This window comes from Artemia franciscana, chromosome 2 (genome assembly GCF_032884065.1).
Source record: "Artemia franciscana chromosome 2, ASM3288406v1, whole genome shotgun sequence".
Classification (NCBI taxonomy): Eukaryota; Metazoa; Arthropoda; class Branchiopoda; order Anostraca; family Artemiidae; genus Artemia; species Artemia franciscana.
The window spans coordinates 27,833,308-27,859,752 of NC_088864.1; the positions used below are offsets into that span (position 1 = coordinate 27,833,308).

Consider the following 26,445-nt stretch of genomic DNA (forward strand, 5'->3'; position numbering starts at 1 on the left):
AACTTTTTTCAGAATTGTATAAAATTATTCATTTCAGGTGTTGACAGATAGTCTATCATCCATCCTAGGACAAAACTAAGGTAAATAGGCATAGAGTAAGGGTAATGGTCAATCAGTTCTGTGAGTGTCCTAATAGAGATGAATAAGAAAGTTTTCCGTGTGAACAAATTTTAGGTTCATCCTTTTGGTTTCCCAATGGGAAATCCCGTACATCTGAATCCTGCATAAAACTTGTGGACTTATCTTCATTTGGGCAGACGACTGTAGCTATGTTATGTCAAAATTAGCCATTTTGTACTAATTAAGTTTGAATATACGAGTTCTTCCATGAGAAAGGAAACACGGCTTGAATCGTCTCTGACCAAATAACGGGCCTCGTTGAGGTAAAAAGTAACAACAGATACAAATTAATAAAGAACAGAGGGTGAATCATCCCTTTTCTGGGCAACCATGCCTATATTTAGCATATCTTGTTAGCTCATATTGATTAAGAGATTAGTTGGCAACTATATTCTCATGAAAAATATCAAGTAAAAAAAAATTAAAACAGAATCTAACAGTTTTGATAAAACATTCCGTAACAGATTACTGTAATGGAATCAGGTACCGAGCAGGAGCAGACCAACTAATTGTAGTGTCACGTTCAAACTGGGATAGTGGGAATTGACCTGACGTTAGTTGACCTGGGATAGTGGGAATTGAAATGTTCGGCGAAAAAATAAATCCTTGCACCGTGAGGGCGCAAGGGGATTCGAGACCAACAAGTAGCCTGAGTACTGATAGTCAAGTGAAAGGATGGGGGCGGGGAACCCAGCACGGGAGAAAACCTTCTTTCTGAAGTTATTAGGAATTTAGTTTAGCAACTAAGTCCGTAACTGCGAACAGGATGTTACAGATTGTCGAAATCCAGGTTAAGTTATACTTCAACTGAATTTTATTTTGAAAGTATCTCTATTTTCTCAAAACACATGCAATGTGTTTCTTCATCTGGTCTTATCAGCAAAAAACACCGTTCATCGCCCATATGCCATTTAGGCTCGGGGGCCATAGGCAGTCTCCTAGTTCGGCTGTATGGTAGAGCCGGTCCTGATAAATTATTTATAGTAACGAAGGTATAAAAAAATATGTTAGTTATAGAAAAATATTGCTATTGCAGTTTTTTGTGCTGTCTTGAAGAAGGGAAAAAATTAATTGAAATTAGCACTTTGGATCACCGAACTAGAAAATAGGAAGTTAGTTGCATCATTTGAGATGCCGATAGCAGATAATTTCGCTGTTTTATAAAGATTTACCTTCTGCGGACATTTTTTTAAAGAGACATATCGTTACATTTAATATCAAAAAGCGCAACCAAACCGGACTTATGTTATATGAAAACTAAAACTGGCACATTCTAAAATCTACTAAGACTTTTAAAGTATTTTGGTTTATACAAGGATTCCGAGTTTAAGGTTCTCTAAGTATGCTACAAAACAGTGTGGTAAACATTGCATCCTATCACAAACCCTACCACAATCTGAACATCTTTCCTAGTTTATAATGTTTGGAAAAAATACTGCAAAGTTTTTAATTACCTACTCGGTCATAATTTGTACTTTTAATTATCCCAAAGTAAAAACCAACTGTTATTAACAGGATAAACTTACCATGAGAAATAATAAATAAATAAAGTATACGGTCCTTCATCCCTTATCATGAGCTTTAATTTGAGTAATATAATTTTATTCATCCCAGTTCCTTTTTATTTTTTTTTAAACTTATCAGTATAGACCAGTTGTTAATATATTTTAACCATTATTGATATACGTTAAAGCTTGTTAGTATGTTATTCCTTCTTCCTCATTTGCATTTTAAGCTTGGCCAACGCGGTAAGCATCTTGTCCCTCCACTGTCTTCTTTCTGCTAATTTTTCTAGAGGGACCTTTTCGGAGAGTTGCTTATGTACTGCTTCAGCAGAGGGTCCGCTCATCTCTGGAACAGGACTGAAAGTCTTGCTGACATCGTGTATTGTTTTTGAGTATCTTTCGCAATAATTAAGCATACCTAAAACAAGTATATATAGAATAGTAGAATTTGGTTACTTTTTAGAATTACAAAAAAGGATATGAAGTTATGAAGTTAGAGCCATTACTCACACATAGGGCGTCGAATCGATCTTTCCATTGCTGGGTCTTTTTTTTTACAAAAACAAGTAAGAAGCTTGTCGCCCAACCTTACTGCGGTGGGGATCGAAACCCGAACCCTGTGATGACAAGCAGCGCAACAATCCATTGTGCTACAACAGGATTGCTCTTTAGAATTAGATTGTAGTCACCTATAAAAATTTTACGGTAAGCTTAGAAATGGAATTCATAAAAAAATGCAGTCAAATAAAATTAGAAGTAAAACTGGTTGTTTGAATGAGAAAACGATAGCATATGTCTCGGAATTAGTAAGGCTTGCGAAGATCATAAAATATTTAATAATTTTTTATGGCACTTGGTATTAACCAAGTGACATATAGCAATCGCAAGTTCTGTCGGTCTCTCTATCTGTCGATCCCGGTTTTGCTACTTTAGGCAATTCCAGGTAAGCTAGGACGACGAAGGCAGGTGTATCGGGGACTGGACCAGATTGAATTAGAAATGGTCGTTTTTCCGATTTGACCATCTGGGGGGGGGGCAGTTAATTCGAAAAAAATAGAAAAATTGAAGTATTTTTAACTTACGAACGGTTGATCAGATCTTAATGAAATTTGCTGATTGGAAGGATATCGTGTCTCAGAGCTCTTATTTTAAATTCCGACCGGATCTGGTGACATTGGGGGGGGGAGTTAGGAGGGGGAAACCTAAAATCTTGGAAAACACTTAAGAGTGGAAGGATCGGAATGAAACTTGGTGAGAAAAATAAGCAAAAGTCCTAGATACATGACTGACATAACCGGGACTGACCCGGTCTCTTTGGAGTAGTTGGGGGGGGGGGGGCGGTTAATTCTGAAAATTATAAAAAATGAAGTATTTTTAACTTACGAACGGGTGATCGGATCTCAATGAAATTTGACATTTAGAAGGATATCGTGTCTCAAAGCTCTTATTTTAAATACCGACCGGATCTGGTGACATTGGGGAGAGTTTGGGGGGAACCTGAAATCATGGACAACACTTAGAGTGGAGGGATCGGGATGAAACTTGGTGGGAAAAATAAGCAGAAGTCTTAGATACGTGATTGACATAATAGGAACGGATCCGCTGTATTGGGGGGACTTACGAAGGAGTGATCGGACCTTCATGAAATTTCATATTTAGAAGGACCTCATAACTCAGACCTCTTATTTTAAATCCCAACCGGATCCAGCATCATTGTGGGGGGGGGGCAGTTGGGCGGGGGGACCGGAAATCTTAGAACATACTTAAAGCAGAGAGATCAGGATGAAGCTGGATGGGAAGAATAAAAACAAGTCTAAGATACGTGACTGACATAACCGGACCGGATTCACTCTCTTTGGTGGAGTTGGTGGAGTTGGAAAACGCTTAGAGTGGAGAGATCGGGATGAAACTTGATGGGAAGAATAAGCAAAAGTTCTAGATACGTGATTGACGTAAGTGGAACGGATCCATTCTCTTTGGAGGAGCTGGGGGATGTTAATTTGGAAAATCTGGAAAAATTGAGGTATTTTTAACTTAAGAACGGGTGACCGGATCTTAATGAAATTTGATATTTAGAAGGAATCCATGTCTCAGAGTTCTTACTTCAAATCCCGACCAAATCTGTTGACATTGGGGGAGTTGGAGGGGGAAATGGGAAATCTTGGAAAACGCTCAGAGTGCAGGAATCGGGATGAAGCTTGGTGGATAGAATAAGCAAATGTCGTAGATACGTAAACGTAGATACATTGACGTAACCGTGTTGGATTCACTCTCTTTGGGGGAGTTGGGGGGGTTCAGTGCTTTGGCAAGTTTGGTGCTTCTGGACGTGCTAGGACGATGAAAATTGGTACGCGTGTCAGGGAGCTGCACAAATTGACTTGATAAAGTCGTTTTCCCAGATTCGACCATCTGGAGGGCTAAAGAGAGAAGCAAAATTAGAAAAAATGAGCTAGGCTATTTATAACTTATGGGTGGGTGATCGGATCTTAATGAGTTTTGATATTTAGAAAGACATCGTGACTCAGAGCTCTTATTTTAAATCCCGACCGGCATTAAGCCTCTGATTTTCCTTTTAAATCAATCTATGGATTCTTAGAATTTTTTTTAGAGCTCATACCATATGAGCTCTTGGCTCTTAGCTCTTCTTGCCTCGTCACAAGTGCCATTTGAGCTCTTAGCTCTTGTTTTATGACTTAGCACAGTGCACGGAGTGGGCATTCAAATTTTCTGACAGTTATAAGCGAAGCACTGGCTCATTTTGGATCAGAGTTATACGGATGATGGGTCACAGGATTAGATGCACAAACTAGGACAAAAAAATAAACAGCGAGTGCAGTAACACTAGCCCACGCCACAAGCCAAATAGAAGTTGAAAAACCCAGTTTGACTCTGAACTGGCTTGGGGTTACTAACTTATCCAAGCACATATCGGATTAACTCGTGGTGGAGTAGATTCAAAGCGAACGAGATGTACAATTACGTTTATAAAATTGGCTGAATCCCGTCCGGCAGAATTTTATGACTAGGATACCAAAATTGGTTGCAAATGTGATAAGAGCTTTAGGTGAATAGGCGATAATATAGGAGTGCTGTTTTGGCTTACATTTTAAAACTGTATACCGTAGAATAGAAAATACTAGACCAAGGTGTCTGCTGTCATGTATTTAATTTCTTTTTCGTAAGAAACATGGAAATCTAACACGATATCCTAAGAAGTAGCACCTAATGCAGTATCAAGCAATGTTTTTTATATATAATGTAGATTCAATTCAGGCACGTAAGCAGAAGTCTATTCTGGGGAGGAGAGGGTTAAAAAACGCAGACATAGATGAATTATCTGAAAAATCACGAAAATTACAGAAAAATAGTTAGAATTTTGTTTTTTTTGGAGGGGCTCCCTTCAACTCTGCGTAATTGCTTGCTTTTGATGCTAAACATCCCTTATGTGCATAAAATTACAAACAGCGGTTTTACAACTTATGACAACAGTTAAGAAATATTATTTTTGCTTTGGAGTTGATTTTGCTTCATAAAAATCTTAAAGCTTTAATATTTCTCTTTTGAGAAACAAGGTTAGTGTGTATCAGCAAAGTATTTCATTATCTAAGGCTGACGGATCTCAAGCTTAAGCTCCAGCCCCTGATATTTTTGTCAACGTCGAAAAAAGTACTCGTCAAGGTGCTGTTTCTTCCCCTTCACTTTTCAATAACCGAGTTCTTTATGCACAGTTACTTGTTCCCACATCTTTCATCTTTACCAGTCTTGATTTATCTCTCGTGAGAGAGATAGTGAAGACGACATTTTGAATTTATCGTCTGTGCAGACGACATAATGTGCAGACGACATTCTGAATTTGAGCAACACCATCCAGCGCATTAGCAATTTTCGCAAAGCTACAATCTGAGTATGCAAAACTAGGTCTCCGGTTCAATGCTGAAAAGTCCAAAGTTGCATTCTTCAACTAGAAGCAAACGTCGCCTAGGGGTATTCCTCTCGAAAATAGTAGGATTAAGCCAGTAGATCATATCACCTACCTCAGTCTTTCCATTGCTCCGTCAATAATGCACACGTGATAAATAATAATTGCTCACAATGAACGTAGAGTTGGGTTATCATATGATTCTTTCGTAACGAATAAGTTACACTTCAACCACCGTCTTCTTCCAAAACGCTTTAACTCTGTCACTCTACAATATTATCTGTACGTATCGCCGTTTTGGAAAATGCTCATAAAATCTGACAAGTCAAAATTTGTTCAGTTTACTTCCGGTTCGTAAAGTACCTTTTACGCTTTCCCCCTTGGATCCGCAACTCTTATCTTGTTAGAAAATTCAGCATTGCTGACACCATTAAAGCTATGGAAAAGCAAATTCGTGCTTATAATTCATGTTTGACGAACTTGAACCGTCCTTGGTCGTCGGTACTGGCCTAGTAGTTAAGATGTGTTTGTTATGGGTTTTTTTCTAGTGTTTATTTCGCGCTTAGTGTGTATTTCTTATTATTATTATTATTTTTCTTTCGTTTATTGCTCTGTCTTTTTCTTTCTTTGTATGGCGGGTTTTCCAATAAATAATAATAATTATTATTATAGTATACTGTGAACAAGAAAATCCATCAGAACTCTCAGAGTGAGCTCCCCGTTGAAGTTGTCAGGCATCAGACAGCGAACTTCAGCCCTGAAAACTTAAGCACATTTTTCTGTTTTGTTGTGTTGCGAGAGCAACACTTTTTTTTTTTTTTTTTTTTTTTTTTTTTCCCTAGCATCCCGATTTGAGCTTACTCCTAGAAAGTGGTAAGGGCTTAACCTCTGCGGTTTTTACGGAAAGTGTGGACCTTAGGCCGGATTGATGAATATGAATTTGCATTTTGGAAAGCTTCGTAGAACTCTTGCCTGGGGCCAAAAAGGATGGTTTTTACTTGTTCTTGAGCCAGAACCTGTAGTGTGTGAAGTGACTTGGAATTTTATAGCCTATGTCAGAGAGAACTATCTGATTTTATGTAGTCAAGCTTTTGCTTCATCAAACCATGTTTCTGGTTTCGAGTGGAAAGCTTCGTTTTAGCAGGCAAGCAGGCAGGCACTAGTTTCAAATTGAAGATAGACCAAAATCTATAAATGTTAAATATATGCGGCAGTTACTCGGCCCCACAGCCAATATATCTTCTTTGAGTGATAAATAGAAAAATTTACAGAAACAAAAAAGTGGGGATCGAAAGAGCTGCCATCTATTATTCGTACCCATTTCTGTTCGTCATTTCAGCGGAGTTTATCATTTGGTTTTTCGCAATTGGGATTACGGTGGAGAAATGGTATCAGATGTGCCTCTTAAACTTTAAAAGTTCTATCATTGCTAAAGAAAATAGAGTTTATCATTTGCTCCTTTCTAAGTGATGACGTTACAAACTTGGCCTATGGCAAAAAAGTCAACTTTTGAACTAAGACAGATAGATATTTTTTTTTAGTGCAGTTGATAGCTCTTGATGAGCTGATCAAAGTCTATGTCATCCATTTTTTGGTAGAAAAATTCCTTCATGAGATATACCACTTTGAAAGTTTAAAGGGGTTGACAACTTCAGTAGTAAGGTACATACTGAAACCAAAAATAGGCCAATACAGAAATGGTATCAGATGTGCCTCTTAAACTTTAAAAGTTCCTTCACTGCTAAAGAAATTAGAGTTCCTCCTTAGCTCCTTTCTAAGTGGTGACGTTAGAAACTTGGCCTACGGCAAAAAAGTCAACTTTTGAACTAAAACAGATGGATTTTTTCGACGACAGTCGATAGCTCTTGATGGGCTGATCAAAGTACATGTCATCCATTTTTTTGGATGACAATCCGATACCAATTGTGAGACATATAGGGGAGTTTTAAGCAACAGTCGGCTGTTAGCTCATAATCATCTTCGGCAATGAGGGGTTCGCAACTTTTTTTACTTGGTGTACCTATTATTTGTTTCTGGTGTATTTGATGATAAGACCAATTTGGTTCTAGTGGTAAGATATGTAGGGGACTTGTAAGCAATAATCGGATGTTAGGCTACAATAATCTTAAGCGATGAGAGGTTTGCAACTTTCGCTAGTTGCAATTAGGGTTCGCAACTTTTGCGAGTTTGTGTACCTAGTATTTATTTTAAGATCCTTACAGATTAACAACTTCAGCGTTTAATCGAAGCGAGGAAACAAAACTGAACTATTGCTCTCGCAACACCTTACTTGGCGAAGCCAAAAAAAGGTTGCCGCAACACCTCACGTTGCACATGCAACGTAGATCTACTTAGATTATAAAACAGTTTCAGACAAGCGCATTCTAGATAATATTCCCCTGCTTTCAGCAGTCAAGACCCCAGCAACCACCCTTACTTCACTAACAAGAATTTAAAACGGTTTGGATTGGGCAATAGAGGGCAGAGATGAATTCAAAATGTATAGAACAAAGTCACCTAATTTCCACTTCTTAGGTTACTGTGACACTAGCCAAAATAATATGCAAACTTATTGATAATAATACTAATTCATATATTAGTTGCACGCTCATATAAGCTGAATTCAGACAAGATCTACATGGTCGATTATATGGCTCCATGAAACAGTAGAAATAAGCCTTGGTACATATAAACTGCAAACATATTTGTGTGTCCCGTCCGGGAAGCTGTTAGTTTTCTTTAAAAAAAAAAGAGTTTTCAAATATAAATGCTTTCCCAGGAACAAAAGAGTGTTTGAGAATACATAGTACCAAGGTATGTATGCAGGTGATTACTTCTTGGACGGGGATCGAATTCGAAGACCCTGTAAAAAATAGTTAACCTTTACAGAACAGGTGAGAGATTTCAGGAAGGAGATGTCAGTTTTTTGGAGGGACATTAACCTAAGAATCCTACCACTCCCCCCTCTGTGTACATGCCTGACTGGTAAAATCACTATTAATTCTAGTGCAGGAGCATGTAACTTTATTTCAAAATATGTTCAAGACATAACGTCATGAGTAACTAAATTTTAATATAATGAAATACAAATAAATCCTTAGAACATTATGCTGAGGCTGAGTAAGTAGTATTTGGATTTGCACATCAGTAGGCCTACTGAAGCATAAATTTTTACTCGTTTTAGAATCCGAAGACCTCGGAAAGTTATATATATATATATATATATATATATATATATATATATATATATATATATATATATATATATATATATATATATATATATATATATATATATATATATATATATATATATATATATATATATATATATATATATATATATATATATATATATATATATATATATATATATATATATATATATATATATATATATATATATATATATATATATATATATATATATATATATATATATATATATATATATATATATATATATATATATATATATATATATATATATATATATATATATATATATATATATGTATATATATATATATATATATATATATATATATATATATATATATATATATATATATATATATATATATATATATATATATATATATATATATATATATATATATAAGCTGTATGTGTGTTATGTCTGTCTGTCTGTCTGTCCGCATATGACGTCTGAATTATTTCATCATATACCAATTCAAAAACGAATGTATTCAAGCCCGAAGTAGCTGAGTTGGTAACGCGTTATGTTCCAGTTTCTAGGTCCGAGAGGTTGCAGGTTCGAACCTTGGCTGGGTAAAAACTACAAAAAAAAAAACTAAAAAGAAAAAACTGAAAACTAAAAAAAAAACAAAAAAAAAGGTAAAAACTACAAAAAAACTAAAAAGAAAAAAAAAATAAAAAAGAAAAAAAGGAAAAGACACAAATGACGACCGGGACACAGGGAATATAAAAAAAAACTAAAAAGAAAAAAAAACTAATAAAAGGTAAAAACTAAAAAAGAAAAAAAAGCTAAAAAAAAGTAAACACTACAAAGCTAAAAACTAAAAAGAAAACTAAAAAAACTAAAAAACTAAAAAAAAAAGAAAAAAAGGAAAAGACACAAATGACGACCGGGACACAGGGAATATAAATAACGACCGGGACACTCAACGAGAAATTACAGACTGGGACACCGGGACACAAATGACGACCGGGACACGGGGAATATAAATGACGACCGGGACACAGGGACACAACTACAACGGGAACGCTGGGGGGCAAAGGGTGATATATAAATGACGACTGGGACACAGAGAATGCTCAATTAGCAATCACCATCAACAAAGCTCATGGGCAATCATTAGAATCATGAGGTATAGATCTGAATACGGATTGTTTTTCCCATGGACAATTATATGTTGCATGTTCAAGAGTCGGTAATGCACATACAATGGGACATCGAAGAATGTTGTATATTCGCAAGTTTTACGTAGTTAAAAACATATATATATATATATATAAATATATATATATATATATATATATATATATATATATATATATATATATATATATATATATATATATATATATATATATATATATATATATATATATATATATATATATATATATATATATATATATATACATATATATATATATATATATATATATATATATATATATATATATATATATATATATATATATATATATATATATATATATATCACAGGGACACAACTACAATGGCACGTAACTAATATGGCGCGTAATGACTTACGCGCGCGGGGGGGCTTGGGGAGGGCGCGAAACGTCCCCAGCGCCACCCCAACAGTTAGTATATATATATATATATATATATATATATATATATATATATATATATATATATATATATATATATATATATATATATATATATATATATATATATATATATATATATATATATATATATATATATATATGTCGGTCTGTCTGTCTGTCAGTCTGTCTGTCCCCATATGACGTCTGAATTATTTCTATCATACACCAATTCAAAAACGAAAGTATTCAAGCCGATGTAGCTGAGTTGGTAACGCGTTATGTTCCAAGTTCTAGGTTCGAGAGGTTCCAGGCTCGAACCTTGACTTTAAAAACTAAAAAGAAAAAAACTAAAAAAGCTAAAAAAAAGGTAAGAAACTAAAAACTAAAAAAGAAAAAAAAACTAAAAAAGGTAAGAACTAAAAAGAAAAAAAAAGAAAAACTAATAAAAAAAACTAAAAAAAGGTAAAATCAACAAAAAAAACTAAAAAAAAGGTAAAAAACTAAAAACTAACAAAGAAAAAAAAACTAAAAAAGGAAAAAACTGAAAAATGAAGGAGAAAAATAAAACTAAAAAATAAAAAAAGGTAAAAACTACAAAAAAAAACTAAAAAAAAACAATAAAAAAGCTAAAGAAAAAGGTAAAAACCAAAAAAAAAAACTAAAAAGAAAAAAGGAAAAAAACAAAAAAAATTCTCAAAACTAAAAAAAAATTAAAAAGGAAAAAACTGAAAAATAAAGGAGAAAAAGAGAACTAAAATAATTACAATAAAAATAAAAAAAAAACTAAAAAATACAAAAAAAAAACTAAAAAGAAAAAAGAAAAAAAACTAAAAAAGCTAAAAAAAGGTAAAAACCAAAAAAAAAATTAAAAAGAAAAAAAGCAAAAAAAAGTTATTTCCTCATATGGACACTCAAAGAGAAATTACAGACTGGGACAATGGGACACAAATGACGACCGGGACACAGGGAATATAAATGACCGGGACACAGGGACACAACTACAACGGGGACGCCGGGGGGCACAGGGGGATATATAAATGACGACGGGGACACAGAGAATGTTCGATTAGCAATCACCATCAACAAAGTTCAAGGGTAATCATTAGAATCATGAGGTATAGATCTGAATACGGATTGTTTTTCCCATGGACAATTATATGTTGCATGTTCAAGAGTCGGTAAACCTGACAATATATATATATATATATATATATATATATATATATATATATATATATATATATCACGGGTGGGACACAGGGACACAACTACAACGGCGGGTAACTAATATGGCGCGTAACAACTTACGCGCGCGGGGTGGGGGCTTGGGGGGGCGAAGCGCCCCCACCAACTAGGTGTTGGGCTGGCGCGAAGCGCCATCCCAACAGCTAGTATATATATATATATATATATATATATATATATATATATATATATATATATATATATATATATATATATATATATATATCAAATGAATAGATTTAAATTAATATATGAACATGAATTTGCCATTACAATTCAATAGATAATATATATTTCATTATGATATTTTGTCTCACCTTCAGCGTTGAGATGGGCTGTTTCCAAGGGTCCCATGAAGGCATAACGAGGACCAAGACCATCAGTCATAACTGTGTCAACTTCAGCCACAGTCAAAACACCGTCATTAACAAGATTCCAACATTCATTTAAAATTGCATACCTTAAAATAACATTAAATAATAACAACATTGACGATAATTTAGTCATTCCCGACTTTCTAACTTATTTTAATTTAATAATGAAATTTGCCGAAAGACAAATGAGGATTTTCTGCCAAAGATGCAGCACGAATATCCAGTACTGAAGAAAAAAACGAATAATACTGCAAATAATTGAATTGAAAAGATTCAACCTAATTCAAATTTCTGTGGCGAATAAAAATGCTTCAGTTGTTTATGGTAATGCCCTCTTAAAATTAAAAAAAAAAGGGACACATCAATGCAACCTATTCAAAAAATTGATTTTCCTTGTTTTTAAAGCCAGGGGACTGTAAATTTGGTGTATAGGGTTTTTAGCCACGGCGATTAAAATTTCTTCTAAAAATACATTCTACTATTAAAAATAATTTAGATAATAGTTACCATTCCTGAATCAAGTAGAACTGCAATTTTTTTTACTTACCAATTTTTCTTAAACGCGTTGTTTGATTTTTGGTTACTAAGGGCCGTTGTTCGCTTTTACTAGGTTGCAGCTACCGCGGGAAAATAATTTGGTGCAAATTTATAAAGTGTTTCTGCTTGAAGATGAAAATGATGCAAGTCTCAAATTTGTGCCTTTTATTGTTAAGCTACTAGAACAAGTTAGGGAAGTGGAGTTTTGAAGAACATGAAATGGCGAAAGCATAATGACAAGAAGCGATAAATATCACACAAGACAAGACAAGATCTTTTATTGACAAATCACATGATAAATAGTTTTCTAAACTGGACGACGGGTCCACAAAATAAAAAAAAAGTAAGAGATACGTATGTTGTTCAAGCTACAAGCTTAAAAACCTACGGAGAGCATTTCTAGTAGTATTTCTAGTAGTATTTCTGTAAATATTATTTCTAGTAGAGCATTTAAGAATAAAAAGCATATTGGATGGTTTGAATAATTTTCGTTCTTGAGGCTAAAAAGTTAAATTAGGATGAAGTTTAAGGAAGTCGAAGAATCCATAGAATCCGAAGGAGTATTTTGAATTAAAATTGTAGCATGAATATCCAGTGCAGAAGAGAAAGAGAATAATGATACAAATAGCCGAACTGGAAAGATAACACCCTATGTATAAAAATTCATAAAATTCGTGAGAATCGCAAGCAAGTTAACGTAACTCATTAAGCAAACAAATTGAATATTAAGGAACACTACGAAAAGGGAACACAATATTAAGACCAATATTTCACCGTCCAAAATGCGACCTCACAGTCACAAAGGAATTTATGAACTGGGCCCCAGAACACTATCATGTTTGTGAAAATTTAGTCATGCACTGTTAGCCCTTATAAGCCGCTACTTTTTTTAGGTTTTATAATTCTAAAAACTACGAAATCCTTAGAAAAATTGAAATTAAGATTTCGGTGTTTTTCGCTATCCAGAAGTATGAGTCACAAAATTTACAGTAATCTTTTAAGGGTGATTAGAGGTTAGATCAGGTCTAAGGTGCAACTAAATATTTGCTTATTCTGCAAGTAGGTTAAGTCGATGGAATAAAGAAGGATATATATGTGCTATGAGAATTTTGTCATTATTAGTGTTAAGATATGAAGTTTTATCTGAAATTTTCTTAATTTATACATTACTTCTAGTTACAATTGTGCAAGGATTTTTTACATTCAGGCTTTGTCGTGGCGATGTCTTTCAGTCCGGGAAAGAATGATATGCTACATATCAATTCGCTTTTAGATGGGCAGATTTATATCATTTAGTCTCAACCACATTCTGCCGTCATCTTTATTCAACGAGATAATTCAATCTCTACATTCAAATTTATAACCTACAATTGAACCTATAATCGCTTTTATGTATAACAATTCGATCGCTTGTGATACGAGGCCATTTTCACGAGGAAGCAAGCTGGATGAAAATCTAGTATCCATGTGAATTTGTGTTTGCACGCTGGATTTGTTCAACGGAAGTATGTTTTTGCTTCCACCCTCCTCTAATCTTTCTCTGGTTTCAACTCGATAAAAAAAAAAAACCTAAGTTCATATCTAACTTTCGACCAGTGTGTAGTTTTCAGTAAGAAGCAGGGGTTCGTGCTTGACCCATGCCACCTAAATATCAAAATATAGATTTTAATGTGCATTTCTTGGTTACTGGCTAAAATAATATAGAATTGCATTTTTTATAGTTCGATTACTTCGAATCAAAACCAGGCGGAACTCTATGAAGAAAATATAGATGACGAATATTTATATATTTCTTATATGAGCAAACAAATAATATATTCTAACGTGATGTGCATATTAATACTCACGTTCATGGACTAACAGAACATAGATGGTCACAGTTTAGTTCCCCTCGTTCAAGCTACGTACTCAAGGCCTCCTTTTACGCTCCACGTATGGCAACAAAGTATTGAGGGCGTGTGTCTGTTCCCGCAATAGCATATTTATGTTGAGTTTGTCTGATTTCGGGAAAAATTGCATATCTGTTTCAAATTAATTTCCTTCTTTTAATAAATTGTTCAATTTAATCTGTTTTGTGTCCTGTTGAAATTATTATATTTTTTAAAAGTTTCTTCTGTTTGTGATAATTCTAAAAGTAAAGAATCAAAGAACTTACTGAATTCTATTTAATGCAAATCCTGGCATTTCCTTAGTAAGGGTTACAGGCGACTGCCCAATGCGCTCCATGAGAGCTCTGGCTCGGACCATGACATCAGGGTCAGTCCAAGGTGCTGGCACAAGTTCAACAAGAGGGACATAGTACGGCGGGTTCACAGGATGCGCCACAAACACACGACTCCTATTCTGAAGCTCTTCTGAGAATTTTGATGGAACAATACAGCTTGTGGAAGAAGCAAGTGTTACCTTAAGATAAAAGCCCTATTTAGTAGCTTAAATATTAATACAAGCTGTGGTAACTTCAATCAAAATCATCCTTATGCATGTTTGCCTTTAAACAATGGTTTTTAGCCTCTATTTAAGCGTTATCAGTATTATATCTAAGAAAAGGATAGTCTTATTTTGGTTTTTAACATGAATAAATACTGCGTACAGAAGTAAAGAGAGTCATTGCTCTATTGCTCTCTGAAAGAATATATTGAAGAGTGTGGATCACTTACAAGAGTGGAAACTGGCGTGCGTGTCGACAAAAAAACTCAATGCCATATAGCGTTTGCCAGCACTTGATATTTTTTTCAGAGTAATAATGAGAACAACTAATTTAATTTGTGTAGTTGATAAAATTAGTGCAGTAATAAATGCCTGATCTCAGTTCCTGAGGAAAAACGTCAAGTGTCGCCAAACAATAGATGGCATTGATGTTTTTTTCTGACACTGGCACCAGTTTCCGCTCTTTTAAGTTAACCATACCCTTTGGAATATCTCCTAATACAATCAAAGAACTTTAAGACAATATCTTGAATAGAAATAACTATCAAATATCAATTCAAGACGGGATCAGTCATATCAATATTTTACACCAATTATGACTTTGGGTCTGACTCTTAATTCTATTTAGTTTGGTTTAATTCTGTTTCAATACAATTTTATCTTATTATGATTCTCTTGCTTAGACAATTCCATAATTCTATTTCTTCTTTCTCTGGAGATTTTTCTCTATCTAAATTTAGAAAAGTACTAACACTTTTTTTTCCAAATCGGAGAGTTCTTTGCAAAACCTTTCTTGTCTAGTTCTTTTTTACTCTTATTCATATTTTCTTTCCTTTTTTGCTTTGGAAAAGCGAACCGTAGAAAGATTTGAAATTTCCAGTTTCCTTTTTTCTTCCCTGGGTGGCTTAGCACCTGACTCTTGATCCAAATGTAACTATTTTGAACACATCTCTTGTGGAGTGATTGAAAAGGTTGTATATGGTTTTATATAATGCCGCTTCATAGCCTACTGTCTTAATACATTTCCCTCAATCGATTGACTTAATTCCTTTTCTCGTACCTTACTCAATTCTCAATAGGCTTGAAATTTTTTTTTTTTTCCAGAATGTGTCGTATCTTCTTTTTTCCCTTGAAATATTTAGAATATAGAGCTTTTGTTATATCATTCTTTTTTTGCATTATCTTTGATGCCGAAAAACTTATTTTGTACATAGACCTGCTTTTCATTAAAAGAGTGGAATAAATCGAAACGTGTTCTAGACGTATTCTATCTTGTAGCACAAAGCCTGTTGAATTGATATATAGCTGATCTTGCTGATCTTAACCACAAATGGCTACTCTGGAGAAGACTAGCAATGTTGACGTCTTGTTCCCTCTGTCGAGCAACAGCTTTGAAGAAAAAAAACATTAATAAACCACCAGGACGTTAAAACTTACGTTTGGTTTCGCAATGGAAACGAAAGAATCAATGGCAGACCATACTACTTTCTTCAACTCCAAATTCTCCGGAATACACTCTTGAACATGAATGGCTCCTTTGATACAGTTTTCGACAGTATCGCCTCCTAAAAAAAGAAGCGATAACTTCAGTAGCTAAGTTAAAGTAATGAAGTAAAAAGTTTCCAACAGTATCGACTCCAAAAAAAAAAGATAGGATAACTTCAGTAATTTCAGTAACTGTTGGACAAATTTCATCTCACTAGTGAAGAACGAGCGATGACCTATTGTAACTGAAAATTAAAAACGCGTTCAAAAACTGACTAGTGAGAAACAATTGGCATTTGTTGCCGATTCAAGAATGATAACTATTACCACTACTAATCTTAATGGTTAAATATTATTTTGAAAACCAATTTCTGAGAATTTAGAAAATACCTTGAAAACCTTTGAAAATACCGTGAGACCAAAAATATAGGATTGGAATCACCATTACCGACAACCCTTTAATACATAGCGTTTTGTTTTCTTTTTCACTGCTAGAGGGGCATTGCAACATCACAGAGAACCGTTTAGGGGTTCGTTTGAAAGGATATTGCTGCATCTAGTGCTTTTAGTAAATATTGCAAACATACTGTCAATAAAATGAAACGCAATTTTTGGACAAAACTGCGTTTTCATATAAACATGATGCAAGACATGTCTTTTGGCAAGATAATCTTACATGCTTACCTTTTGAAAAATTGCTTGTCTGGGACATTGTGTCATATTTATGCGAATCTGCTGCCAGATTCTCTGGGGTTTGTTCTTAACTAGTTCCGGCTAAGAAAAAACCGAAGGCTTTTTGCTGTGTGTGATATATTATTCACATGAAATGTAATTTTTATAAATCTGTCAAGATATGCCTTAAATAAGATTTCTTACAATGCTATGGTACTTGACTTTTAAAATAAAGAAGGGAGGGCTTATATGCTTCAAGCATTTATAATCTAAGACCACGCTGGCAAAACATGAGGTTAAAAAAAAAAAAAAAAAAAACAAGAAGCGAGAGTGATTTTAGCCAGTTAAAAATGAGGCAAAAGCGAAAACACAAAGCAGATACTTCTCAAGTACTTCCACCAAACCGTTCTCAGTGCTCAACACAGGAAAGGAAAAAAATACCCATTTTTTGAAATTAACTACAAATAGGCAGAGGAAAGCATGGTTAGTAAAGAACGAACCCTGGGCCATAGTAACCAAAAACTTTAAAAAGGCATATGAAAAAGACGGTTTATTGAGAGAAGTTCGTCATTTGTACCTGATTTAGGAATGAGCTACAATCACAGTCACAAGTAGTTGTAGTCAAAACTATTTGCAGTCACAAGTTGTTACAGTTGCGTGTATTTACAGTCGCAAGTAGTCGCAGTCTTAAGTAGTTGCAGATGCAAGTAATTTCAGTCGGAAGTATTAGAAGTCGTAGTCACAGGTAGTAGGAGTTACAAGTAGTCTCAATCGTAAGTAGTTGCAGTCGCAGTTGCAAGCAATTACAGTCACGGCTAGTCGCAGTCATAAGTAGTCGCAATTGCAATCACAAGTAGTTACAGCTACAAATACAAGTAGTCGCAGTCATACATAGTTGCAGTTGAAAGTAGCTGCAATCACAAGTAGTTACAGTCGCTATCGCAGAAAGTAGTCGCACTCACAGTCACGACTAATTGCAGTCAGAGGTGAAAGTAGTTGGAATGGCGACGTTTCGCGAGTTGTCACGTCTCAGTCACAAGCAGTCGTAGTCACAAGCTGTCGTAGTGCCAAGTAGCCGAATTGCAAGTAGTCATAGTCGTAAACAGTCACTGTCGCAAGTTGTAGCAGCCACAAGTATTCACAGTCCCAGTAACAAGTAGTTACGGTGACAGTCACAGTAGTTGTAGTAGTTGAAGCAGTAGTTGTAGTAGTTGAAGCAGTAGTGGTGGTAGTTGTTATAGTAGTAGTATGCACGTAGTGTGTCTGGTTAGCTCAACATCCTTCTCAAACTGTCCTGAAAGTAGAAGCACTCTAAGCCGTTCCTGCGATCTGCTGATACGACTTTTTCACAACCTGAATGCACATAGTGTGCTTTGATTTAATTCAGCATCCCAATATTCCCTGAAAGTCCCAGGCTTATACCCTTAGCTTAAGTAATAATAGTAGCAGCAGTAGCACTAGTAGAAGTAGTATGCAAATAGTGCCTTCTGGTTAGTTCAACATCCTTCTTATAATACCCAGAAAGTTTCAATTTCACACTCTAAGTCGATCCAGTGATGGTACTGATACGTTATTTTTCATAAGATGCTTCCACATGTACATTTTGATTTAGATCAACATTCCCAGAAAGTGTCGCCTTATAATAATATGCATATGGTTCTACAGGTTAGCTTTACACCCCTCAAGATTCCCTCCAAATTTCAACTTAATACCGAGAAAAATTGTTGTTTTAAATTCTGATCAAATATTTTTTCCTTGGAGGGGGCAGACAAAAAGGTTGTGGAAGGAGGCTAGCCTACCTCCAACCACTGATGACTCTTAAATAGGGCACTAGAGCTGATTGAGCCCCTTCGAAGTTTCTACAACAACCCATTCATATGAAGTGGCTCGGTAAAAACTTAGGAAATGAGAACCAGGTACCTGATATAAGAGCTAGCTGTTCTTGTGCAGCCAGTGCACCTCTCAACATTCCGATCTGTTGAAGGTTTTCAAGCTGTTCCTGGATATCTTGCAGAGCAGAGTCCACCTTAAAAAAAAATACAAAAAGAGAAATATATTCAAACCAAGATGAAGATTATATCATGGAATTTGTTCATGAGCAATTCAATGAGGCAGTCTACTTCGCCCACTCACCGTGCACCTCATTCCCTTAGTGATTTTGTAATATTATTTGATGAAACACGGCTTTTATGTTATGCTCAAACCAGAACAACCATGCGTAGAAATAGAGAATGGGAACATCTCCTGCAATATTTTTTGGCGAGTCGGTAAAATAATTGAGAAGAGTGTCTTGGTGAATATTATGCGTAACATCAGTGCTTCGCACCGCCGTTTAGGGGCTCGTTATTAAATTCAGAAAATGATGATGAAAATCAATAAGATAATTGAATGAGTTCACTTCCTAGCACGAGCTCAATGAGTAGATAGAGCGGATCGTATAGAGTCGAGTAGATTCATTAAAACAGAATATATCGTTTACAGCTGAGCAGCATAAGCGCTCAATTGAACGTGCTCATTTCCTCATATGTACTCAATGAGTAGGATCTTGTAGAACCGAGAAATCGTCTATTGATCAGACTAACAGACGATAGGGCAATTACCTGGAAGTTTTAAAAGAAACAGTTAGTTCGAGAGTGGGGTTTAAACTAGCAGCCCTCTGGGCATATACCTGACCTAGTCAATTGAATGTCTGAATGACGGTATGTCTTAAAAATTGCCTATATGCCCCTTGGCTAATACTTAGCTGTAAATTTGTGTATAACGTTATGGTACAACATCGTACCTGATCCTTGCTCTGCGCTACTGATGTACATATAGCGAGCAAGTCCATAAACACTTGACTTAAGCGTCATTTGCTATTACTTGCCTTATTTTTCTTTTCATATACTATGTAAGAATGGGGAAAATGAGAGAAGATGGAAATACTGATATGGCACCCAAGAAATCTCCACCTACCGAGACCTCGTTCCCTTCCAGTAAATCCTGCAATTTTATCAACTCAGATTCTCAATTAATCAAAAAGGTGAATAAAACAAATAAAATGATGACATTAGTGACAATTGATGCTAATGCTGACAGAAAGTCTACTACCATCTTGATAATCTACGGTAATCAATGCGGTTTTTCAAGCCACAAACAACGGGTGATTACATGAAAACCTTAACATTTGGTTGTAACTACTTTTCAGAAGCAACTATAGGGAGGATAACAGGCGAGTTCAATACTGGTGGTCAGTTTTTTGTTTATTTTAAGCGCAAATAAACAAATTAGCTACAGAAAGAAAGAAACACTTAAAGTTTATACACCAACCGATTAAAAATGAAGTATGTGGTATGTGCATTCGGTAAAGACTAGTGTTACTCTCCCAACTTCACTTTCCAAAAAACCTAAACTGCAATTGTTTGTTGCGACCCAGCATGTTGCGTCCAGCCCGTTTCCTGCATCAATACCTAACAACAGGAGGTAGGCAGTCTGTTCCAGCCGAAATGTGGTGCATATACTTATCTTGCGTTCGAACATCCCTTACTCAACTGAAATGCTATGGACAACTAGGCGAATAACAGCATTAATCCCATGTCCTTTACTATAAATATAGCATATTTATGAATCCTCGGAGGCGACTCATATTTCATAATTAATGTTCGTTTTTCTTCTCTGCACGTAATTTTAAATATATTTAGTTTTGTTTTGGATAAGATTAAATGTTTTTCACATATGACGCTACTTATCCTGCACTATTTGGAGTAAGCACAGCAGGTGTAAATTATCCGACAATTAATCCAGACCGTTTCAAGTAGATATACTCCTAACCTCTGACGCCATTTACGTCTCGTGACGTTTAGTATAAGTATTCGGGCTTGCCCGATGCATAATCTTTGTATGTTCGAACACACTCTTAATCGGTCACTACCCATCAACATATGGGTACTGGGTAGGCTGTCGGCAGAGCAGGTAAAACTGTGCTCCGGCAAGGGAAGTGGTCTCGGATTACAAAATTGCTCCCGCATTTATAATAATTTACATAACCCGTCTATTTTATGTGTTTTCTTTAAAATTTCCCACATGTGAAAATATCCTTCAAAATAAATACTTGCTTATACAGATCTTTCTGATACTAACATAACGCTTTATGTGCTCAACCCAACAATGTATTGGTTACGCCATCTTAAACAGAAATAGGGTCTTCATTCCCTCAAGCAATTTTTTCACCATATCTATTCATAGGTCAACATAGTATTGACTACTTTTTTTAAACATATTATTATATGCATTTTCCGATCAAAATGTCAATACGCTAGTTGTTGTAGCTACTACTGCTGCTACAAACAACTCACCGCAGTACCAAGCCGCCTGAGGCCGACACAGCTACGCAAGTTCCTCCTCCATCCCAATCTATTCAAAGCCTCCCTCTCTAAACACTCCCAGGAAGTTCTCATTTCCGATAAATCTTTATTTACGACGTCCTCCCACCCTAGACGAGGACGACCTACTTTCCACTTAGCCCTCGACGGTTGGCCGAAAAGGACAATCTTCGGCAATCTGTCCTAGGTAAAGTTTCGGGTATGCCATGGGTTGTTTCGGACAGCTTGTGATATCGTAATAAGACCTTCAATTGTTAGTAAAACTCTTAATACAAAACTTCTTTAGCGATTGTTAAACTCGAAAAAATCAAAGTGGAAGCCAAGAGCTATCGCAGCTTTTATTGTACCACCTGTCAAAACTGGCCAAGGAAGCTTCAAGACAATATCATATTTTGAAACTGAAGCCGAGTCCACGGGATCAGGAAGAACGAACTTTTCTTGTCCCAATTTTTTTTAGAAACATCATCTTCACATCATCATCACCAATTTCTATTACACGTCCAATTTTTCTGGCGACAAATTTCACAAGCACAGAAGTCATCAGCGGCTACGAAATTTACATTTCAAAGACATCGTTTGGTTCGTTTTCTCCAAGATGTAGAGATCCATCAGCACTGCCATTCAGTGTCATCCATGCCATTCTTGTAACTCGTCCTCACTACCTTCACCCCGATCAGCCTCCCCTCGGTCTTCTTACTTTCTTCGGAAGGGTTAGGACAACTTTCTTCTTAGATCTTTTTATATTTTCAACCATTACTCTAGGTTCTCCTTTTCCGGTGTTTCTGTAAGCAATCTAGTTTTTCCTCTCTATTCTACTCCTCTACTCTTGATAGTTATAGGTGGCACACGTTAAAATTGTCTTAGTTGCTCGGGAGTTACGGAAAAGACTTCGACTAACATTTCCATTATACAACCAGCAAAGGGCAGATCCAGGATTGTTTTCCCTGGAGGGGGGTTACAATAAAAAACTTACAAAAAACGTATCAACAATTCGTTTCTATGTATTTTCGTCACCCTTTTGCGAGTCAGAGAAAAATTTCAAGGGAGGTCGAACCCTCAAACCCCTCTAGACGCAGCCTCGCAACCAGTTCTCATTTTTCTATTACAAAATTTATATATAAACAACTGTCGTCTTGCATTGTTTACGCCCTTAAATAAGGGGCTGTGGGGGTTATACCCTCTCCGGTGGTACATTTGTTGGGTCTTTCGCCTGTTTTGAAAAAAAAAAGATTTCTCAAAATTCTGATCTGATGACGTTGAGGGGGAGGGGCTGGTTTCCTTCCAATCACTTTTGACTCTTAAAAAGGGCACTAAAATTTTTAATTCCCAATCAAGTGGGTACACAAAGAAAAATTAATTACAAAGATAATACATTGAGGGCTTGTAGATCTTTACAATGGGCAAAGCTTGAGAGTCTCTGCTAAAGGATAATAGCTAGGGCTTTGGTACAGAGGCTTCAATTGGGGGAAGGGATGCAGTAAGGGAGGAGAGACACGCGGATGCGGAAGCACGGAGGAAGGGGTAGAGATTGGTCTGTTGCTATCTTCTCTCTAGATTGTTAAGAGCATCTATTTTTGGTATTTTCATTGAAAAAAAATATCCCCCAGATTTTCGAAAATACATTACCCCTCCCTACGTTTTCATGAATCCATGCCTTAAAATTAAATGAACAATTAATTAAACTAATATAGTTCTTACATTCTAGTAGGGAAAAATTGGGACACTAGTTACAGCAACTAGAACACCACAGGTAGCAATTTAACGATTTTTATTTGTTATTTTTCTAATAAGACGTAAGTTATTACCTGTGTTTTTTGTGTGTCAAATAATCTAACTCTCATTCCTGCACTTGCAAACAGCATTGCCCAGCTTCTCCCAATCAAACCACTGAAACAAAATAATCATTATTTACTTCTAACTCTTAACCAAAGTAAAGTAAGTAAATAATGGATCGTGTTGGAGGATAGAAAGGAAACAGAAATAACAAAAACAAACTGTTTTTAAGTAATAAGAACAAATAAAATTGTTCTAAACTAATGATGCGTGGTGATGAGAAGAAACGTCAAATTTTATGCTGCATCATGGGTGGAACCATTGACAGTATTTCTGTTTTCATGGGTCAAAAATTAGCGAATTAGATAAAACAAAAACTTTCTAAGGGGAAAAGAGGAATATGCCACAAAACTACCACATATTTTACCCAATTTTCAGGAAGTCCTCTTCTTTTTCGCACAAAATCTAAGATAATTTTTATCCTAAAGATTAGGGCCACCCCTGGTCCTCCTTCAAATAGCGTCTGTGATGACCATAGAAACCTTTGCTAATTGAAATCCCTGCCGAAGCTGCTATATTAGTTTAACCAATATATAGGGTTGGTCAAAAGTATGCGGGCAGTAAATGTTAACATTTTATTAGAAATTAGCATAGGTACAACTATATGAAATAACACAATTTAGAGAATGAAAATTAAACTTTGCAGTGAAAAATAACAAAAAAAGCTTTTAGACTCTATCGATGAATGTGGCCTGAAGGACCTGGCTTCTGTCAGAACTCAGAACCTACCCAGCTTTGAACTCAGCTTCTTACGCATCAACAAACGAGGCAGACTTGTTGATTAATACCGAGGAAGACTTGTTGCACAAGTCTGTCTAGCTATTAATTAATGAAATGTTTCTTATCTAACTTTCAAAACCATTGACATTTTTGGTTTTCGACTGTAAGCTTTCCCAAAGGTATTCCGCCCCCTCGAAAACAAGAGCTCATATGCCACTTGTGACGAGGCAAGAAGAGCTAAGAGCCAAGAACTCCTATGGTATGAGCTGTAACAGAATTCTATGATATATATATATATATATATATATATATATATATATATATATATATATATATATATATATATATATATATGGTACTAGATACAACCCTAGGCTATATATATATATATATATATATATATATATATATATATATATAAATGGCTATAGATACAACCCTAGGCTATATATATATATATATATATATATATATATATATATATATATATATATATATATATAAATGGTACTAGATACAACCCTAGGCTATATATATATATATATATATATATATATATATATATATATATATATATATATATATATATATATATATATATATATATATATATATATATATATATATATATATATATATATATATATATATACATATATATATATATATATATATATATATATATATATATATATATATATATATATATATATATATATATATATATATAGCCTAGGATTGTATCTAGTACCATTAAAAATAGGGGTGAGCGGCTGTTTGGACGCAAGTCCAACATATTGAATGGAGATGGGATTGAGGTAATTACGGCATACAATAAAGAAGCTAATAGATGGCATAGCATACAAGTTACAATTGAGGGTGAATAAATACCTCCCAATTATTGCAACTTTTTCTTCCTCCATTTCACTTTCTGGTACAAATGTTTTTTCTTGTATTCCTTTGAGATTTGCTTACATTCCTTGATCTAACAACAAAACAATTGTAAGTATGTTTATCCACAATCAACTTATTTTTTTTTAGATGGCGTAAATTGCATGAATGAAGTTTATTGTATGCAACGAATTAGGGAAATAAGGACCTCACGGATAAAGAAAAAACACAACAAACGTTACCAAAGTTTGTTTTTGTTACTATAATTTCCAACTGATCTCAAGGAATAGGCTCAAAGGACGATAAGTGTTTTGATGAGCCCGGGTCTCTGAAAAAAAGTATCAGCTCCTCAAGGATAAGTGATGATAGTTTCTGAATTTTTGTTGTAAATAATCAAAAAAAAATTACTAAGGACCTCTCTGAAGCCTATATCTGTAAAAAGTTTTAAAAGCTTCATTTTAGATCCAAGGGTAGTGATTTTTCTCCTGTATTTGTCTGTCAACAGACGATTTCATTTTTTTTTACGAGTCACGGCAGAAAGTGGCCACACGTTTCATCTTGTGTGTTAATAAATAAATAAATCCGATTTCTAGTGCCCAATTTAAGGGCCAAATTCAATTTAAGGACAACCAGAACCTTCTTCTGACCTTTTGTTTTGCTACACAGGTCCTCGTAAGCACACAATACCGGACAAGCACTTTTAGGCCGCCATTCGTTTAAAATTATTAAAATGTCTATTAAATGTGGTTTTGGGGATGGTATCCCTCCCTCCCATCGCAGACCCTAGGGTTAGATCAGTAAATATATTAATTGCCAATTGCTTAAAGGTAAAAATTCGGTTGTATCCGCTGATCCACTTAAAAATTTCAGGGCATGTAAACAGGGCCAAGAGAGCGTCCATTAAGGCAAAACTAATGGAAACACTTCTGGTTGTGTTGATTCGTGATTTAAGACTTTTTATTTTTGATATAATAAAACGAAAACCTTTTATTTTTATAAATGACCATGATATGCATTTATTAAAACAAAAACAAACGTTTACAACAAAATAAACATGAAAAGATTCTTTTAAGTAATTAATGGATTAATATATGTTTTATATTCAATGAAATCTACAGGATGGGGTTCAGAGTGGCTTCTGCTGAATAGAAGACAAAAATCACGCCTGTTTTCAATTCTTATGAATACAAATCCCTCTCCCAGACCACCCGAAACTATATACTAAAGATATTAGTAGAATAAACAATTGCACAAAACTACTACTGATTCAACAGTTTTGCTATTATTATTATTATTGTTATAATTATTATTATTATTATTATTATTATTATTATTACTACTGTTATTTATTAGAAAGCCCGTCGTACAAAAAAGGAAAAGACGAAGCAATAAACGAAAGAAAAAAATACACACTAAGCGAGAAAACAAACACTAAAAAAAACACAACTAACACATCATAACTACTGGGCCTATACCTATATAAGATCAGAAGTGACATCGCTGGAAAGAAGCGTACCGTTAACGGCCCAGTCTGAGACCCATCTGGTGTAATCGCGACCAAACCA

General features: G+C 34.9%; 2 protein-coding genes across 2 annotated transcripts in view; one reads left to right on the forward strand and one right to left on the reverse strand.

Moving 5' to 3' along the window:
• Nucleotides 1-1,700: 1,700 nt before the first annotated feature.
• Nucleotides 1,701-25,056, reverse strand: LOC136039548 (lambda-crystallin homolog). Its single transcript, XM_065723382.1, has 7 exons — nt 24,881-25,056; nt 23,242-23,323; nt 18,996-19,101; nt 16,356-16,483; nt 14,647-14,894; nt 11,898-12,040; nt 1,701-2,043 (listed from the first exon to the last, which is right to left on the reverse strand). Exons 1-7 carry the CDS (start codon nt 24,910-24,912, stop codon nt 1,826-1,828), a joined length of 957 nt encoding a protein of 318 aa, XP_065579454.1. The 5' UTR covers nt 24,913-25,056; the 3' UTR covers nt 1,701-1,825.
• Nucleotides 13,622-26,445, forward strand: part of LOC136039563 (large ribosomal subunit protein eL24-like) — a 126,417-nt gene continuing 113,593 nt past the window's right edge. The window contains exon 1 of the mRNA XM_065723414.1: nt 13,622-13,627. Within this exon, the coding sequence (XP_065579486.1) occupies nt 13,623-13,627 (5 nt within the window). The 5' untranslated portion in view covers nt 13,622. The remainder of the gene's footprint in view (nt 13,628-26,445) is intronic.